The sequence below is a fragment of the Monodelphis domestica genome, chromosome 3 (genome assembly GCF_027887165.1).
Source record: "Monodelphis domestica isolate mMonDom1 chromosome 3, mMonDom1.pri, whole genome shotgun sequence".
Classification (NCBI taxonomy): domain Eukaryota; kingdom Metazoa; phylum Chordata; class Mammalia; order Didelphimorphia; family Didelphidae; genus Monodelphis; species Monodelphis domestica.
In genome coordinates, this window is record NC_077229.1 from 35,782,577 (window position 1) to 35,803,997 (window position 21,421).

Below are 21,421 nucleotides of genomic sequence, written 5' to 3' on the forward strand. Positions count from 1 at the left end.
ATATTGCTTAATAATGCTATTCTGTATCTGTTTTTTTTTGTTTTGTTTTGCTTTTTTTTTCTGGGAAGAAATGGTTACTGGAATTGAACCTTGTTGGGGAAGGGACTACTTCAGTGTTAAAATTTATGATTAGGGAAGGAGACAAAAGGTGTCAGGGTTTGGCTTGTGCCTTTAAGTTGGGGAGAACAGATTTCAGAGGGTTCAGAGAAAAGATCTCACCATCTTAAATTTTTCTAAAGGAAGCCGGCCTGGGAGGAAAGGAAAGAATTAAAGACAAAATTTCAATGAGGAAGAAATGTAAGAGTTGTCTCAAGAGCCCTGTGTGGAGGCAGAGGCAACACAGGCACCAACTTGGTGATAATTAAAAGACATGTAAAGAAGATGTGAGTAAGCTTGGGCAGTTAATAAATAATGGATGCAGGAGCAGAGTATGGTCTTTTCAGAATGGTATCAAAGGTGCTATGCCTAAAAAACGAGCCCAGTCTGGCAAGGAAAGCAAAAGACAACACAAAGCCTTTTAAAACTATATGAGGAGAATTAAAGAAAGGAGAGGACTGAGGTTAGGCTGTGTAGGGTGGATAGAATAATTGTTGATGACTGAAACAAAACAGAGCTGCTCAGTTCTCATTTTCTTTCTGTTTTCTCTGTCGAGCAGAATAATCTTTGAACCAGAAAGGATAGGAGAAAAATGGCTAATTCCCAAGATAATTAAGGAATTAGGAGAAAGTTGCCTAGTTGACCTACAGTATGATCAAATGAACTCCATGTTTGGTTACTGAAAGAATGGGTAGATAAACTGCCGAGCCACTGTCATAGAAAATAGGAGAGATGTTATAGGATTAGAAAAAGGCAATTTCCTTACTCTTAGTTAAGGAGAAGATAAAGCAAGCTATAGACCAATGACCTCCATTTCAATTCCTGACATAATTGTCCTTGTTTATTCCTACTGCCCTGATTTTAGTCTTGAGTTACTCTTGTCACCATAATAGCTCTTTAGGGTGGGATTCTTTTTATGTCTTAGTCTACTTCTTGACTTCAGTCTTTACGATAGGTCTCAATGTTTGAACTTATCGATCCTCCTGGGTCTTACTACTGCTTTTGGGGGGCAGGTATTAAGTGTTTTGTTATTGCAGGGATTCAGGGATGGCTCACGATATCTGCAACCTTTCAGAGTTCCTCAGGTGGTCTTAGTCAGGGCAAAGTTTGATCTCTGCCTACCTGTCTGAGCTCTGCAAATTCCTGACTTGGGTTTGGGTTTGGGCAATACTCAAGAGGGCTTGCCCCAGGGTGAAGTTCTGGTCCTCTGCTGTTGGACTCAGTCATTATCATTCATCTAGAAAGCTCAGGTGGTTTAGAATTCAAGAATTGCAAGCTCCCCTTTCTTCTGAGGTAGCTTCCCTAGTTATTGTACTTCAGGCTTTAGATTGGGGAGGAGGTTGGAAGCAATACTGGGATCTTTCATAAAACAGTTGTTTGTTTCTGAGCTTATACACAGAATACAGCCAAGGTCCTATCATTCCTCACCCTGGAACACCATTCTTAGGCACAAGTTCCTTCCTCAATCTTCTTGGATCTATGACCCAGAACTCAGTAGAGAAAAACAGTGCTGTCAGTTGATAGCTATTCTTGCATCCTGCACAGAGCTGCTGAATTCTTACTTTGCTTCTGTTTATCTTCTGAGGAGAATGCCCTTTGATTTATAAATCACAGACCAAAAGTAACTAACAAGGAATAGAAACTCAAGATAAGGAATGAGATACTAGGAACACACCTAAAATTTGGGGGTTGGGGTGGTGGTGGTGGGAATGATCATTAAAAAAAAAAGAACTAACCAGCAGCACTTAGGTGGCTCAGTATATAGAGAACCATGACATTGGGTTCAAATCTGTCCTGAGATACTTCCTAATTAGGTGACCCTTGGCAAGTTACCTAAACCCAATTGCCTAGCCCTTACCTCTCTTCTGCCTTCGAACCAAAATTTAAGTATATATTCTAAGACAGAAAGTAAGAGATTTTTAAAAAAACAGTTAGCTAATATCTAGAAAAGAATTTCTTCCATAATTTCATCAGAATATGGCAGGGTAACATCATTTCTGTTTTACAAATATAAGTTGGATTTTAAGTATTAGAAGTGATATCATATGGAGGATATAGACTAGATCTTTTTCTCTTTTGAATTGGATAGTAGAACCACTAGTAATAGCTGGAAGTAGCAAAGAGGCCAATTTAGGCTATATATCATGGAAAACTTCCTAACAATTATAGCTACTCCAAAATGGAATGGTTGCTCTAAGAGATAATACTTTCTCCTCATCTTAGGGGTCTTCCTGCCGAGGTTAGATGATTAGTATTTAATAAGTTGGGATTCCTTTTTTTGGTTATTGCTTAGACTAGCTAGCTGCTTGAGTCTCTTATAGTTCAAGATCTCTGGTTCTGTTATTAACTCTAACACTTGTATTTCTTAGACGTGTAGAGCATTCATTATCAATGGAATGGAAACTGATTGAGAAGCCATTAATGGAGATCTTCCCCTCAGGCTCTTATATCATTGAGACTCTAACCCAACTGTGAAATTGCTCTCTTAAGCTGGGTGTAATCATTGTATCTTCTAGCCTCTCCTACTGAAAAATGGTGAAAGAAGACTATTAGGATACCTTTGAATTTTTCATTATATTTATCATTGGCTTCAGATTCATCAAACAAAAGTTATCTAAATGCTAAATTTTCTTATGTTAAATCACAAATTTGTATTTGGCTTTTTGAGTCATCTGACATTTTGTCATAGTTATGGGCAAGATTAATTAATTAATTCTCATTTTCCATTTAACATTGAAATTGTTAAACATAAAAACATAAACATAAAAAATTAAAAATACTGATTTTTCCCCCCTTTGTCACAGGCATGGTCTTTAGTCAGTCCTTAAGCCAGTATTTAGCAAGTGCCTACTAAGTGTCAGGTACTGTGCTAAGCCTAGGGGCACAAAGAATGGCAAAATAGTTCCTGCTCTGCAAGAGTTCACCCATTCTGAGTTTATCTTGGTGTAGGGTGTGAGATGTTGATCCAAACCTAATCTCTTCCATACTATCTTCCAATTTTCCCAGCAATTTTTATCAAGTGCCACTGGAGTTTATTGAATAGAGAGGTGACCTGATCGGACTCGTGCTTTTAAGTAGGTCAGCTTGATTACCAAATAGAGGATTGACTTGAGTGCTACACAGACCAACCAGAAGGTTTTTGTAATATCCTTAAAATGAGGAATTGGTAAAGGAGAGATGGAGGTGAACATGAGAGATATTGTAAATGTAACATTGACAAACTTCAGGAATAGACTGGATATAGGAGATGAGAAAGAGTAAGGAGTTGAGGATATATCTATGTTTTGTCTCTTAAGGGACTGGGAACTCACTAGCTGTGTGACCCTGGGCAAATCACTTAATGCCCATTGCCTAGCCTTTACAGCTCTTCTGCCTTGGAACAATATACAGTATTGATTCTAAGATGGAAGGTAATGACTTCTTAAAATGAATGAATACATGAATGTCTAATACCTATTGGAGATGTGACTATAGATCAAGAGAGAGATAAGCCTGGCTAAGTATATCTGGTAGTCATCTGGTAACTGAATACATAGATAAGAGAGTCAAAGAAATAATATAGAAGAGAAGAGGGCCCAGAACATAGCCTCTGGAGGACACTGACCATGTCTATAACCTGGATAAAGATTTATCAAAAAACACTGTGAAGTTATGCTCAAGAATATTGTCATGAAAACCTGGAAAGAAGTGAGAGAAGACCAAGGAAAAGAGGGTGATCAACCATTTCATAGTGTGAATTTAGGCTACATAGAGGTCAAGAAAAATCATTATAGTGTTAGAACATTTTGTAAATGGAGAATCACTTGCTGAATTATTAAAATAATTCTACATTAAAAATGAAATTGTTATGTAATATTAGTAATGATGTCAGGTTTGGGCATGAAGCATTGCTAAGTTGAAGTTATGGTGTGACTGCTTTCATTAATATGCCTTTAAGGGGGCAGCTGGGTAGCTCAGTGGATTGAGAACCAGGCCTAGAGACGGGAGGTCCTAGGTTCAAATCTGGCCTCAGACACTTCCCAGTTGTATGACCCTGGGCAAGTCACTTGACCCCCATTGCCTAGCCCTTACCACTCTTTCTGCCTTGGAGCCAATACACAGTATTGACTCCAAGACAGAAGGTAAGGGTTTAAAAAAAAAAATATGCCTTTAAAAAAAATCCTTACCTTCTCTCTTAGAATGTACTATGTATTGGCAACCAGGTAATGGAGATTAAATGATATGTCCAGGGTATCACAGCTAGTAAATGCCTGAAGTCATATTTGAACTCAGGATCTCCTGACTCCAGGCCTCTATCCATTGACCCACCTAGCTGCTCCTCTCCACTCCCATTAATATATCTTTAGATTAATGTATTTTAAGATTTCTATAGTAAAATAAAAATATTAATTTGAAGTGATATTTAACTAGCTCACTTTTGTTGATTGTTTTTTCAAAACAAATAAAACTGAGAAGAGGGCAGGAAAATCTTTTCCCTTCAAATGTTTGAAAGTTATGGTAATTTGATAATACATAATTTTATATTTTGTATTATATTAAATATATAATATATTTACATTTTTACATATAGGTATATGTCTTACATACACACATACATCTGTAAACATTTATACACAAATACTTCAATGATTTTTGGATCTAATTGATGTTGACCTTCCCCGCAGTGGTATTGATTACATCTCATCCATACTTTCTCATTCTATGTAATTCCTGTCCATGCTTTCCCATAGATTCTCTCCAGACATCTTCTCCTTGGTCTTTTTATGTATTGTGGTTACCTGTACAGCATTCTTGAGCATCCATTTGCCATCATTCCCTCTTGCCATGTGATTCACCCATTTCTTTTCTGAGCACACATTTTCTTGAGCCTATTTTTTCCACTACTTACTGGAATGTAGGTCATTGTTGGAAATATGCTGTAGTTTTCTTATAACCACCAGTGTTTCTCTCCATCATCCTTTGGCTATCCCACAACTTAAATTCTTTAGGGATTATGGTATTCCAGGCATCACTCTCACATATAGAATTACTGGGAGAACATTTAAGTTGGGGTTGTTTTTTGCCTAGGGTGCAGCTTGTAATCATTGAAGGCACTTTGCAAATCGCCAAATGTAATCCAGCCTGCTGTGTTCTCCTATTAAATTCTGGTTCCAACTGCAGTGCTTGTCTCAGATATATGCACAACTGTACTAACTCAAAAGAAGCCTCTCTTGGCAATCTCATCGCCTCCTATGGGTTCAATTATCGCTTCAATATAGATGATTTCCAAATCTATATATTTGTATATCTAACCTTGTTCTGTCTCTTAAGCCTCCTTCCCACATCATCATTTGCTTGCTGGACTTCTCTATCTGAATGACCTATCCATTTCAACAAATGCAAAATGGAACTAATTATTTCCCTTCTCCCTTCTCTTGTACATACTAATTCGTCTGACATTTTGTAATTCTGTAGAGGATTCTACTATCTTTCTAGTCATCCAGATTCACAACTTTGGAATCCTTTAAAAAAATTCTTACCTTCTGCCTTAGAATCCATACTAAGGCAGGAGAGCAGTAATTGGAGTGAAGTGACTTGACCAGGGTCACACAGCTAAGAGTCTGAGATCACCTTTGAACCCAGGATCTCCTGGCTCTCTATCCACTGATCTTCCTAGCTGCCTCTGTAAGAGTCATTTTTAACTATTTCCTCTTTCTCCCAAATCCCCATACCTATATGCAAATCAATTACCCAATTCTATTGATTTTACCTCCATAGCATATCATTTATCCTTCCCCTCTCTTAATTTATAAAGATTCTCCCTTAATGTAGCTCACTCAACTCTCACTTAACACTAGTACAGAAGCTATCTAATTTGTCTCCCCTACCTCCAGGCTCACTTCTTTCCAGTCTTATATTCCCACAGCTACTAAATTGATATTCCAAAAGTACAGTGTGACCTACTATACCACCTATATTTTTTTAGCATCTTTCTTTTGCCCATATGATAAAATAAACTCCTTAGTGTGGAATTTAAAGTCCTCTACAAGCTGAATCCAATCTCCCTTTGTTCAGTTTTATTTTATATTGCTTTTATTAACACATTCTCTATTCTATCCAAGTTCCTACATGCTGCTTTCAGATCTTGACATTCCTTCTCTCAACTTATTCTTTCACACAGTCTGTATAGCATCCTTTCCCTCTTCACACCCTCATTACCTCATCTCTGCTTCTTAGAATCTTTAGCTTCCACTCAGACTTGCTTCACATGCCACCTTCTAGAGGAAACCTTTTTGGACTCCCCAGTTTGATAGCTTTCATGTTCTTCTCAAGAAATCATTTATTTATTTTTCTTATTTGTCTTCTTTTTCTCCATTAGAAAATAAGCTGTTTGAGAGGGTAGGGACTCATTCATTCTCTCTCTCTCTCTCTCTCTCTCTCTCTCTCTCTCTCTCTCTCTCTCTCTCTCTCTCTCTCTCTCTCTCTCTCTCTCTCTCTCTCTCTCTCTCTCTCTCTCTCTTTCTCTCTCTCTCTCTCTCTCTCTCTCTCTGTATATGTGTATATATGTGTGTGGAGATAGATAGTTTTTGTATCTCAGTGCCTTCTAGAGTAACTTATTATGGTCATAAAGAGATCCTTCTTTTCCTTTCTGGGTTGTTTGATCCATTGAGTAAAAATACATGCTAATGAAGACCTTTTATTATAATACTTTTGAAACAGTTATGCCAATATCCTTTGCAAAAGAGAATTTTTGGAAATTTCACTAGCTGTAGGGAATCTTTCTTCCATATGAGCTATGCAGATCTATGACTTTTAGTGATCTCTTCTTGTTTTCTTCTCTCTTTTTCATTATTAGTTAAAAGGAAAATACCATTATAAAGGATTTTCTCTGGTTGTATTTTTCAAAGAATCTTGTGTTGATTTATCATGACCAAAGTACCTCTTTATTGGAGAATATTAAGGATGTATTTTGTTTTTCAAGGTTAAGACTAGAAAGTATATGGGTCAGGACTTGTTTTTTAACTTCTTTTCATAGGCATTTCTTTAGTATATTTTACAGTGTATGAAACTTTTACTTGTTTTGTTATCTTCCCTTCTCAGAATTGATTTGTAGAACTATAAAAGTGGTCAAGGAATATTAAGAAACTTTTTTAAAAATCCATGCAATCTATCAAAAACCACTTCAGAATTTGCAGTGCAGAAAAGAAATACAAATTAAAACAATACTAGGAATTCTCCTTACAACCAGGAAATTCACAAAGAGGACAAAAGATTTAAATAGTCAAAATCAGAAGGTCAGGCTGAGAGTAATGGGTTGCAAATGACTTGAAGATTTGGGGACAAAGATAAGATTTTTGGCAAATTGGTAGATTCTCCTGAACATGTTGAATTTAGAGGCCTGTGGAATTATCCATTAGAAAATTCTAATATGCATTTAATGCTATAAAACTTGATTTTAGGAGAGAAAGTAGGGTTTTTACATAGGTTTGGCAATTGCCTGTAGTGTTATCATAATTAAATTTATAATAATTGATTAGGTTACTAAAAAAGAATACTTTTTAGTATATTACAATGGTTTGAGATCTCTACATAGGGAATTCTTCAAAAGAGACTGGGAAGGAGCAACCTGACCGGTAGAAAGATAATGAAGGAAAGAATGCCATAAAATCTTTTGAGAAGCAATTATGTAGGAGTAACAGACGATCAATAGTCTCAGATGTGGTAGAGAAGTCAAGAAGGATAAAAACAGAGGAAAACAGCAGGTGGGGCATTTATGATATAATTGGTGACTGGTGAGAGCAGTTTTTTAAGTAATGAAATAAAGCCAGAATAGATTTTAAAGGACTGAGGAGCAAGTGACCGGAGAGGAAGTGAATGAACAATTGTAGTAATTCAGTGAATGAGGGAGAGAGGAAATGTACAGAGAATAGCAAGTGGCCCAATTTGATCAGATTGTAGAATGTCTTAATGGGAGTAATGTGGAGAGAATGGTTGAAGCCAGATTGTAAAGGCAACAGATTGAATAAAGGGGTATCTGAGATATTGGTGAGTTGAGATAAATCTGACATTGTGTACCTACATAAATGATTGGAAAAATAATAGTATTCTTGACAAACAGGGGAAGTTAGGGTGTGTGTATGTATAATTACAAATATAGTTTGAGATATTTTAAATGTGAGATGCCAGGGGAATATTCAGGTGAAATTTTCCAGTAATTATTTGAGCTAGGTGTAGGTTTTTATTTCTGGAGAACTTAGCCCAGAACTTCCCTTTGCCCATAATACATTCTACTTTATGTATGGGTTGCATTCCCCCCAAATAAATCTTCCTGTCTTTCGTTGCCTTCCCCTTTCCTCTCTCCCCTTCCCCATCCCCCATTAAATTTCCTTTGGGCATTAATTAGGTTATTTTTTCTCCTTTTCTTCCTTAGTCTCTCTAGCACAGGGCCCTGCGCATGGTAAGCACTTAATACATGTTTGTTGAATTGAACACAGTAGTTTGTTTCTTGTCTTCCTGCCACCTCAGAGAAATTCTCTCATAATACACAGACCTGTCAGTAAGTGAAAAATCTATATATCATCAGTAATATCATCACTTCATCACTATGTCAAACCTTAAGAGTTCAGATTCAGGGATCAGCAACTGCCATTGCTGGTGTGTGGAGTAGTGATAATACCTGGAAATTGACATTTCCAGGCAAAGAAATGGGATGCACAGTGGCTACCACAGAGACTAGCCCAGGTGTAGTGAATCTCATATTGCATTATCAGCACATTATCACCATTTTCCTACTGTGTCCTTGGTTGTCCTCAGCTTTCTGATGTAAAATCAGAAATTGGCATTTGTGACTTTTACACGTTGTAGTGTGGCAGTGGTTTACAAATATCTTTCACACATGTGCTGTATGGTCATGTTAGATTTAATTTATGTTTGGATAGTTACCCTTTCACTCATGTCTCCCTTTCTGTAAACTCTTGAACTTTCATATTAATTCATAATTTATTCTTTCTGTGATCTTGTTTAGCCAATGGTTCTTTTGGGTGCTGGCATATAGAATCTGCAAGGAAATGGAATATCTCAAGTGCTTAAATGTCAATAGAAAACAGTGTTGGATAACCTTGAAAGCTTAATGTCGAATAGTATGTATACCAATTGAACTGGTAAAATAAAATCTCTGAGCCAGTGACTAAAATATCCAATGGTTTCCAGGTTTTATTCCTTTGTCTCTTTCCATATTGTTTCATCTACACTCTAAAATATACCATGTATTTTAATCCTAAAATAAGTCACTATGTTTTAACCTCATATATATAGCATGATAGATTGGATTATTTTGAGAGAGATTCCCATTATTGGGAACTAGTGAAAATCCTATAGAAATTTAATCATTTACTGAAGCCGATGTGATAGTTATTAACTTTATTCTATGAGGAAGAACTTAAGGTCTTTTTTATTTATACTTTCCATGTGGTATGAGGGATAGAGACACTTTAAATTCCCTTGGAATTCCCCAGTAGATGCATAACAAAATTAGTGATAGCCATCTCACAGTAAAGAGAGATGAGTCAGCTTGCTGAGTTAATCTATCCTTCCAAAATCAATCTTTCTTTATTGAAGGGCTTTAGAAGTAGTTATGTTATTATTGAAACCATAAAAAAAAAAACCCTCACTCTTGATTGTTTATAGGTGCCTGATGGATAAAAACTTTGTCAGGATTGGTAAATGGTTCGTTCGACCCTATGAAAAGGATGAGAAGCCAGTCAACAAAAGGTTAGTAATATGTTTGCTTCTTAAAAGACTGGTCCTATATTTTGGTTTGTTATTTTCTTTTCTATCTATACTCATCTTTGTGTGTGTGTGTGTGTGGGGGGCACACAAAAAACCTTTGAGTATCCTTAATATCTTTGGGGCATGCCAATGGATTTCAAAGTCCTGTTCTACATTGGACTAGAAAGGTTAAATCAGAATGATTTTTATGATACCTGTGTCTAAGTCATTGATTACCAGCCTTTGTGGAATTGGAACACTGTTTGAATGGAATATCCTACTCAGGCTTTTCTCAAAAAATTGCTATCTGGCGCATAGTGCTTTCTTTTTATTTGATTTTTTAATTTGTGTGAATTCAAAAAGCCTGTAGTATTGGTGAAGTCTTTTGCTGTGATTTAAAAAATATTTAGAATGTTGCAAAATGATTATTAATTAAATGTCTAAACTATGTCAGACTGTAAGGGATATAATTAATGAATTGTTATCAGCCATTAAAATTTAGTCAAATTTAAATTTATAGTAAGAAGTACTCTAAATTAAAATCTGAGAGGCAGGAGATAGGCTGTTTATTTCAGGAAGTAGGAAACTGGCCAGTTTTACTTAAGTGGGTTGTATACAAAGAGTGGGAATATTAAATAAGCCTGGAAAGGTGAGTTGAAGCCAGATTCTGAGAGGCTTTAAATACCAAGGTGAAGATTTTTTATCCCAAAGACTATAGGGAGCTACCACATATTATCCAGGCAGGAGGGCACATAGATGTGTGCTTCAGCACAATTATTTGGCAGCTCTATAATGGATTGATTGGAGGCAAGAAAACCAATTTGGTGGCCTCTTATCTGTTGAGGAAAAAAACTGCTGAAGATATCATTATATATGAAAAATCTACAGTTTCTTTTAAATTCTCGTAGAGTGGTAAATGTAGGGGACAGGTAGGTGCCTCAGTAGATTTAGAGCCAGACCTAGACACAGAAGGTCTTGGTTCAAATCTGGCCTCACACACTTCCTAGCTATGTGACTCTGGGCAAGTCACTTAATCTCTCTATTTCCTATCCCTTACTGCTCTTCTGCTTTCAAATTAAAACATAATAATGGTTCTAAGAAGGTAGGTAAGGATTGGGGGTCAGGAGGAAGACTATGTAAAAGAGTATTTTTTCTTAAAGAAAACATAAAACATTATGCCAAATTACAGAATTTTTCTATTTAAAAAGGACCTCAGGAGTCAGCTAGTATATCCCATATGCAACAAAGAATCCACTCGCCATGTAACTGACAAGTGACCTTGTCCTTCCTGTGTGGAAACAATTTAATGGAACTACTCATTCTACTTGAGATGACTTTGAGCTTTGGGATGTTTTAGAGTGGTCTTTCTAGATTAAAAAAAAAAAAGGAAATAATGGTAGAATGCCAATAAATTATTGGTAAGTAACCTGGAAAATGATCCCTCCCCCTCCCCCTTTTTTGCTATACTTTTACATTAAAAATTGTCAAATAGTGCCAATGAGTATGTTGGTGAAAGGGACATTATCATTTGACTTAGAATTAGAAAGATAGAACTCTGGTGTACAGTAATAATTACTGTGCTAAGATTTTCCGATATATGATATTTTAGGCACTGAAAGAATTCTCATTTGAAAGAATTATCATGTGTTTTGGGAGATAATCCTTGAAGAAAAAATAGTGTGTAGTAGTTTAGAACAAAGTTGTTATTACCTATTAGGTGAAAGAAGGCCAAAATGATAAGTATTTTTATAATTACTTCTCACCTAAAATTTATGTTCATTATCTTTTTTTTTTTTAAGACTCAAGGAAATCCTAAGAAGTATTTAAACAACGAATCTTTTTTCATTTCTCTTTGGGGGGGGGGTAGCTAAGAAAAGTTGTTTTTTTTTTTTGGCAATGTCAAATTTCCCAAGCCACTTACAACTTCACATAGTACATGCATTTTAAAAATGGAGAGTGTGATTTGTTCAGTTATATCCAGCTCTTTGTAACACCATTTGGTGTTTTCTTGGCAAAGATGATGAGTGGTTTGCCATTTCCTTTTCCAGCTCATTTTACAGGTGAGGAACTGAGGCAAACAGGATTACCTTACATGGCTTGCCCTGTATTACACTGCTACTAAGTATCTGAGGTTGGATTTGAACTCAGGAAAAACAAACATACTCATTTAACTTAGGGAGTATTCTAATTCATGACAGATTTCAGCACTAAAAATGAAGTGTTTCTTTGTTTCCTTTGTATAAAGAATACCTGAAATCTTAGTGCAGATCCTCATTTAAATCATAGAATTTATAGTCTCTGCCTTGTTTTTTACATTTGTGCTAAAAACTCATGCCTTTTAAAAATTTTTTAACATTCATTTTATTAAAAATTTGAGTTTCATTCTCTTCCTCCTTGCTGTCTTCCCTTTTTGAGAAGACATGTTAGGTATAGGTTATACAAGTGCAGTTATGCAAATCATTTCCATGTTAGCCATGTTGTAAAAGGAAATATTAACAACCCCCCCCCCAAGAATAATGAATGTTAAGGGGGGGAAAGGATTTTTGAAGTGGATAGCATTTTTCATCATGCAACCTTTGGAACTATCTTGGATCATTGTATTTTTCAGAATAGCAAAGTCATTTGCATTTGATCATCATAACATATTATTGTGAGTTACTGAGTGCAATGTCATCTTGGTTCTACTTCATTTTGCATCAGTTCATGTAACACTTTCAGGTTTTCCTGAAGGCATCCTCCTTGTCATTTCTTACAGGACAATAGTATTCCATCACAATCCTATAACACAACTTATTCAGCAATTCCCCAATTTATAAACCTCAATCTCTAATTCTTTGCCACCCCACAAAAGACCTATTGTAAATATTTTTGTACAGATGGTTCCATTTTCTTTTTCATTGATCTCTTTGGAGTACAGATCTCTTTGGGGCATTTCTGGGTCAAAAGGCATGCACAATTTTATTGCCCTTTGGGCATACTTTTAAATTTTTCTCCAAAAATGGGTGGTCTAGTTTACAGTTTCACCAACAGTGCATTAGTGTCCCATTTTTCCCATATCTCCTTCAACATTTGTCATCTTCCTTTTGTCTCATATTAGCCAGTCTGATAAGTCTGAGGTGAGGTGGTTCATTTCTCTAACTAATAGTGACTTAAAGCATTTTTTCTTATGACTCTAGATAACTTTGATTTCTCTGTCTGAATACTACCTGTAGTCCTTATGCCATGTTAATAGTGAGGTCAGTTCTCTGTGGTCACTGCTCCATGCTTCCTTTCTGACACTTTAATGACAAAATATTTTACATTGATCTTCATGGTAACCCTGGGGAGTTTATATCATACAAGTTTCACAGACAAGGAAACTGAATTTTCAAGAGATTATTATCTCCCCAGGCTTAATGTTCTCTTCAGAAAAAATTTCCCTAAGCAAGTAGTTTAAATATACTTCATTTTAATGTTAAAAATGGCTATAATTTTTAATGTATCACTCCATCTGCTTTTTATTTATTCAAGTCCTTCCATGGGTACCGAATTATTTGCTTGAAAATAAACCTTATCCTGGAGATGGTAGCTTGTCCTTATGTTACCAGATCATCAACCGTAATTCTAATAGCAGAAGTAACCTGAACACATTTTGTGATCACCTCATAGAAAGAAGAAATGATCAGTTGGTTGTAGAAGAACCTAGAGGGAGCAGTGGCACAACATTTGAAAGCTATCTAATTTACTGTTAGAATTGAGCAGCATTGTTCATAGAGTATTATGATTTCAATGAAACAAAACAAAAGGGCATCATAGTGTTATTTTACTGAAGATAGGTTCTATCTGTGTTTACACATTAATTTATCCTTGAGAATGATATATAATTCTATAACAAAATGGACTTGAGAAAGGAAGTTATAAATTTGGCTATTAACTTCTTACTAGGGTCTGCTATAGAATTTTATGATATGTTTCAAAGGTTTTTGAAATCTCTTATCAATTTCAATTTTCCCACAAACTTTGGAGTTTGTTTCAGCTTCTCTCCTTTATGTTGGGTTAGATCTTTACATGAATTAAAATTTAAAATTATAATATAAGTTTCATGCTAGAGAATTTGTCCTTTTCCTTGAAATATATGAAACTCATTTGTGCCAGTGTGAAAATGAGATTTTTCCCTCCTTTATGTAAGTTTGAGAATCAAGGAGGCTCTCAATTTTATTTTCACTCTTCCTGTTGATTTGTTTAATGTATATTAGTTTCTCCATTGTGAAATAGCATAACATACAGTGATTAAGTTCATTAGGAGAATAATAAAAGGAAGGCTTGATTGAGTCACCAAGTCAAGAAGCATTTATTGAGTGTGAGGCATTTATTGTTGCTGTTCTTAAAGGCACTGCTAATCCCTGGGCATACAATGAAAGGCCCAGACCATACAGAACACCAATCCCTGCCTTCAAGGAGCACACAGTCTATTTGAGAGAGAGAACCTGCAGACATCTATATGAAAACAAGATAAATACAGGATAAATTGGAAATAATCTCCAAAGGAATGTACAAAGTTTAAGAACTAGAAAAGACAATGTAGAATATGGGACTTTGGCTGAAAGTAAACCAGGAGAGTTGGGAGGGAGACATGGTGGGGAGGGAGGGAAGAAATGTAGGCATGGAGTACAGTCAGTGAAAATGTTAGGAGATGGTTCTTATTTTACTGGGTCATAGAGGGTAGATTGGGACCAGGTTCTTATTAAGGGAAATCTAATAGCTTTGGAGCTATTTAGAGAAGTGGCCTAGAGTTGAGGTCGACCTGGCAATGTTTGTCTAGAGGCAATTGATTGTTCTTTGTGCTTAGTGAATCTTGTACCTAGAGATTATTCAGATTTAAACTCATCATAAACACATACGTACACATATATATTTTAAAGGAATAAATCTGTTGCATTGAGGTACAAATGGATGTATCATTACTAAAACTTTAAATAATTTATTCTGATCAGTTGATATCCCTTAGGAGTAGTAAATTGTTCATATTTGGAAGTGTAGGATAATGCTGGTCAATTTTGACTCCTGGTTCTTGTCTACTGTTAAATTTAATTGTGGTTGGACTTAATATTTAATTGGTGGTCACCAGGGATTTAATTTCTAAATCCAAATGAATTACTAAAATAGAATGTAAATTATGGTAGTTTATTTACAATAGAGGGAAGATATAAAGAAATGAGAGAGAAAAAACTCTGGCTTCCTCTGAGCCAGGTAGAAATTCTGATAATCAGGGGAAAGAGTCTCAAGACAATGGGGCCTTTCTCGGAGGTTTACACCTCCAGAAAGGCAGGGAACTAAGTCAGCCTTTCACTCACCAAGGTGACCATCTAAAAAGAAAACTGTCTGAGGTCTCCTGCACGAGCTCCTCCAGGGGTCTAGTTCCACAGCCAAGTCTGAGTGTCCATCTAACCTTTTGTGGTTATTTAACACCTTTTTTGATTAGTTCACCTTTTATAGTTAGTTAACACCTTTTTGTAGATTAAAATGGGTAGATTACTTCAAATACTGAGTTACCACCTTTTGGGGATTAAAATCTAAAAATAGATTGTGGATTACAATTCAATCTTCCCAATAAAGGAAGAGCTGAGTACCTTCATTTTTATAATCAGAGGATTACAATTTAATCTTCACATCTACTAATTTGAAAATTAAATTCTGGACTTCTTAGCTTAATTATTCCTATTAATTTTGTGCTAGTATAGTCCATCAATTATATGGTGTGTGTGTATAATCATTTAAACAAAATGTTTTCATATAAGCAGTAATTTATGGAATATCATATTAACTGATACACTTTCTCCAGAATTGATTCCCCTTATCTGGAGTTATCTCTATGTCATATTTAGTTTTTAGGGACATATGTGAACTATACTTTTCAAGTATTTTGATTTTCATTAAAATATGGTATTATTATTGATGCTAAAATATCTTCTGGCTATTTTCTGTGTATTGGGAAGTTGTAAGCAATGATGTTTCAATGAATAACTCAGATAAAATTTGAATGTGGATGAGTTATTAAGTAATATATCCAGCTTATCACTTTTCAAGTAATGTAGACTGTTAAATGGTATAAGAAATTGTGGTGTTGTGAAGTTCACAAATTCTCTAATACACATAAAAATTTTATAGATTCTTGGTGATTAGGTACTATGATGTAAGCATTTTCTGAATAGCATTTCTTGAAACATCAGGAAGTATCATTTGTGTGTGTTCCATGTAGGAAGATTTCCACAACAGATACCCTGTCTTCTATCACATCAATTTTTAGGGATAGAACTTTTTTAGTAATAGTTTATTTTTTTTCCTCAATTACATGGAGAAATAATTTTTTTTTACTTTTGTTTTCTCACTATACCATCTTTTAAAAAAGATTATGTGCTTTATAGATGATTCTGATATGTGTAAGATAGAATTGATTTATTCATGAATCTTTTTACTTCACTTTGTTCTTCTTTTGCAGAAAGTGTGCCTATAAAAAAATCATAGTTTATTAATTACAGTCTTTTTTTTTTCACAGTCCCCCCCCTAATTATTCATGGTCCAAATTCAAAATTCTTATTGCAGACTGGAGGGTAGTAATATGGATTTGGAGGGTTTAAAAAACGCCCAAAAACAGTATTTTATTTTCCCCCGATTACATATAAGTACATTTTTTAACATTCGTTAAAAATTTTTTTTGAGTTCCAATTTCTCTCCCTCCTTCCTCATTCCTTCCCGCTCCTTCCTTCTTCTTGAGATGGTAAGCAATTTGATATAGATTTTACATGTACAATTATGTAAAGCATATTCCCGTATTAGTCATTTCATAACCATTATCTTTTGTTGAAATATGAAGAGATATAAATATCTAACAAAGACCCTCAAATTAGCTTAAATTTTTGGTGACTTGAGTACAAAGTTTAGAAATAGGTGAGGATGGAACAGTTTGGTGGTGGGTGGGGAATACAGATCTAGAATAAGAATTGAGAACTTGAAAATCCATAGTCTATATAGAAGCATTATATCTGTTCATCTTGGATAAGGAAAAAATGCTATAATTATAGTTTACCTAATTTTATTTGTGTGATTGATTAAAAAAACTAAGCCCCCATATTTTCTTGTTTCTGATGTTATTTTATACAAAAGTTTAACCAGCATAGTTATATACTGGTTTTATATATATAAATATAACTGATATAGTATATCAGTTAGGTGGTTTATACGATAGACAAATTGACCTGGAGTCAAGAACACCTTAATCCAAAGCCTGTCTCTGATATTCAGTAGCTGTATGAGCCTGAACAAGTCACTTAGCCTATCAGCTTTAAGTTGCACCTCTGTAAACTAGAAATTATATCACTTTCTTCCTAGGGTTGTAGCGAGGATGTATTGAGAATATTTATAAAGTGCTTTATAAGTCTTTACTATATAAATATTAGTTATTATGAAGAGAGGAAAGGAGTCTAAAAACAGACTTAGCAAACATGTAGATTATTTTGCCAGCTTGAGAGATATGTGAGCCACCTAGCTTCCACTAGAAACAATTTTTGCCAATTGTTCTTTGACATTTTGCTATTCAGATTCTTTCTCTTCCTCCTCAGCATCCCCACTTGAGGTGGAAAATAGTCTGATATATTATATCAGTGCTTTCATGCAATGCATATTTCTCTATTCCCCATGTTTTTACTGAAGATATGTATCACATATACAATAAAAAAAACTTACGATGGAAATAAAGTAAAGGATCATGTAGTTTGATCTGCAATCAGATTCCAACAGTTTCTTCTTTGGCTGTAGATAGTGAGCTTGTTCATTTTATTATTGTTGTTATTGTATCATGAGTCCCTTGCCATATCTCGGAACCTTGTTTTGTTGATAATAGATTAGTTCTTCACAGTTGTTTGTTATACAGTATTTCTGTTATTGTATACTGTATTTTGTATATTGTATTCTGCTCACTTCACTTTGAATCAGTTCATATGAGTCTTTCCAGGTATTTCTGAAATCATCCTTTTGTTCATCATTTTTTATGGTGCAATAGTTTTCCATTACAACCATTTACCATAGTTTGCTCAGACATTCTCCAATTATTGGACATCCCCACAGTTTTCAATTCTTTGCTTATACAAAGAGAGCTGCTAAAAATATTTTGGTAGATAGATCCTTTCTCCAGATTCTTTGGAATTCAGCCTCTTTAGTGATATTACTGGGTTAAAGGGTACATATTACTGGGTTAAAGGGTACACAATTTTATGGCCCTTTGGGCATGGTTCCATATTGTTTTCCAGAATGGTTGGATCATTTTGATGCATTTGATTATTGCGTTAAACCAGTAAAAGTTAAGAAAAATTTCCTTGGAACAAAGCTTGTTCTTTTCTATGGATTTTAGCTATGATTTCTTTTTAAAGGTAGTTTATGAATATCTAAATATCCAAAATTTCATGAGGACTTTTGCCTTTATGAGGACTTTGGTGACTGATCAGTGAAATCCCTATAAGGCTTATGCTTTTTTTATTGTACTTTCATTATTGGCATGGTATAAAAGGATAAAGTAAAGCCCTGCTGTGCTGCTAATTAGATTCCTGAGTACTAGTCTTTGAAATGCCTGCCAGGATTGTAGTGACTTACTGTATCAATAATGAATTTACATAGGGCATTTTTATAAGTAGTTGGAGGTCCTTTTAGTTTCTCAGCATTTTCTTAGATACTGTATTGTTACTTGCTGTAATTTTCCTAGGCCACTTATAAATGATCTCTTGTTGAGACTGCATCAAAAATTGAAAATTCAATATTAAAACCATAGTATTGAAACAAAATATTTTCCTTCTGTTGGATTTTAGTCCCAAAGCTCTATAATTATTATAACTGCAGAGAAATGTTTTTCTTTTATTAATTTAGCTGAAATGTATACTTATGAAAGGTATTTGAATTATGAAGGTCAGATAGCTCATAGAAGCCTGGAGCTAGAAGGGACTCTGCTGATTTCTTAATCCAGCCTCTTTATTTTACTGGGAAAGAAAAGGAAGCTCAGAGCACAGGTGTTGTTATTTGTTCACCACTATCACCAACTCACTTCAAACCCCCACCCCAAGACTATAGTCTTTTATAAACTCTGCACTAAAAGAAATCCATATCTGAAAAACTATTGTGCTGTTCTTTACATCACATTCTCTGTTGAATTGCTGAAATCATATTGTCTCACATTCTCATTTTCCCCAACAAGAAGCTCAAGGTCAGAGGTTAATTTACTTTTCCCAGACCCTACAAGGTGCTAAGATTCAGATCCCCCAAATATGCTTTTCACTTTCATCTGCTGTCTTTGTTTCTCGGCTGCTTACTCCCAGAGTGTTGTTGGGCAAGTTATTATTTTTTTTAAGACCTCAGTTTTTTCACCTATGGAATGGTTGGTCCAGGTGATCTTTGTGGTCTTTAGGATAAAAAAATGTCTTTGAGTGTTATAATCCTCCCTTTTTACTAAACAATTTCATTTTCATTTTCATTCTGACCTTACCCTTCTTACTTATATTGTTCTCTCCAAGTGATTTTTTTTTCCTTTTAGCACTTTAACTCAAAAATAGTTTGTTTTCCCAGATGTCATGCTATGACTGTGGTTTCAGCTGTGAAAGATGTCCATTGTAAACAACATGAGAAATGCTTTAACCTATAGACTCAAGGGAATGCTTGCATCTTCACTGTTGACAAAAGCAAACATGATACCAATTGATTGTGTTAACCAGTGTTGACATGTTTCTAACTGAAGGATGTTTTAAAGTTGTTCTTAGTTAGTTGTTTGACTTGTTTATTTTTCAATATTGTCACTAAAGCAAACTTGGGCATTTAGACTAAGGAAAAAATTAAGATGGATTTTAAGAGAAAATTAAAATCTATATACAGTATTTATTAGCTTGATCAAAACTGAAGAATTTCAGAGTTAGAAGGAAACATCTATAGAGGATCAGCACAAGTGACTGATACCAAAAAAGAGCTATGAATTCTGGAATCAAAATTGATTCACACTGGTAAGGGTATCTCATGCTAATTTTGTCAGTTAAATAGGCTTGGATTTGAGAGTCTTTTTTATGCAAAAACAGTATAATATTTTTAAAAATCAGTAATTTTATTACTGAATTAGTTTTTTCAATTCAACAAGAATTTATTGAGCACATACTAGAGGTTGAGCATGATGCTGGGCACTGATGGACATAACAAGTGAAGAAGATGATGGGGAACAAGGTCCTTACCTTTATAGTTTTTTAGTGTTATAGTAGTCTAAGCAGATATATCCCTAAAAAGCAATTATAGAATAATAGCAGAAAAATATAAAATTGCATGCCATGGTTTTTTTGAGACATGGAAAGATCACAGAGGTAAGAATTCAATGTAGTTTGGAATATTTTTGAAAGATTTTATGGAATAAAGGTTCTTATGTCTCAAAGGATTTTTTGTCTGTGCCAGTAGGTGGGGAATCCAGGCGAAGAGGAATGAATATGAGCATGGGCAAAATAGACATCTTATATAGAGGAGAAATGAAGGGCCATAGGATTGATATATTTAGAGCTTGAAGGGACTCTTGGAAGTGTTTAGTCAAGTTTATTCATTTTGTAAGTGAGAAAGTTACAATCCTTGGAGAGGATGGAACTAACCTAGGATGGTCACATAGATAGTATATAGCCATGCTGGGATTTGAAATGATGTCTTTTGGTTCAAATACAATGCTCTTTCTTTTTTGTTGTGATTCCTCTAAGACTGACCTAAGTGGAGAAATGGGCACATATTTGGGCAGCATGTGAGGTGAAGCTGAACTGTTCTTCTGGACTTTCACATCAGTAGACTAGAAATAGTCTCAAGATCCCTTGAGACTCAAAAAGGACCAATGTTATGATTAAAATTAATCTTAGAGACCATATGTTGAATTACATTTAGTAAAAGAGAGAAAAATATTACTAAGCTACCCTTAATTACCAAGATTTCCCAGCCTTGCAGCCCTTCTTCAGACCCTAGATTTGGCCAGTTTTATAAGACCCAGCATAGGAAAGATAAGATCAGAGACTGCTGGGCAGTGCAAGGGGAGTCCTCCCTCAGGATGAGGCCTTTCTCCAAAAAAGACCTCTGCTACTGCTCAGTCCCATCTTTTATATGGTCAATGACCTTAATCCTACTGGACTCTCTGATAGGACATTCAGGGTCATGATTTCTGTCCTCTAGGCAGGTCACCTGCCAGCCCATTCAGGAGGTCAGAGATTCAGGCAGCCAGCCATGTGGCCTTTCTTAATAACACACGTGCCGATAAGGAGCTTTATTTTTACATTAATTGCACACAATTCCCCCTCTGATTCTTTGGGAGGCCAGCATGTTAAGTCTCCCCACTTTTGATCCTGGGGGATTAACATGCTAGTTTCTCCAATGAATCATTTCATATATGGTATCTATGCAATTTAGGATTATCTCACCAGGTACAAAAGGGCACAAAAGGTGTATATTTCAAGGAAAGTGCAGCTGCTGTTTGGGTAATTTAAAAAAATGATTGATAGATGCATTGGCAAGGAGCCATTAGAGGACATTCCCCTTTTTGGCATGAGAG

The 21,421-nt window shown here is 35.2% G+C and overlaps 1 protein-coding gene across 7 annotated transcripts in view; it reads left to right on the forward strand.

Moving 5' to 3' along the window:
* MED13L (mediator complex subunit 13L) overlaps positions 1-21,421 on the forward strand; it is a 446,607-nt gene that overhangs the window by 254,454 nt on the left and 170,732 nt on the right. For all 7 annotated transcript variants that reach the window (XM_001365370.4, XM_007489989.3, XM_007489988.3 and 4 more), the window contains one exon: positions 9,763-9,846. In XM_001365370.4, the coding sequence (XP_001365407.2) occupies positions 9,763-9,846 (84 nt within the window). The remainder of the gene's footprint in view (positions 1-9,762; positions 9,847-21,421) is intronic.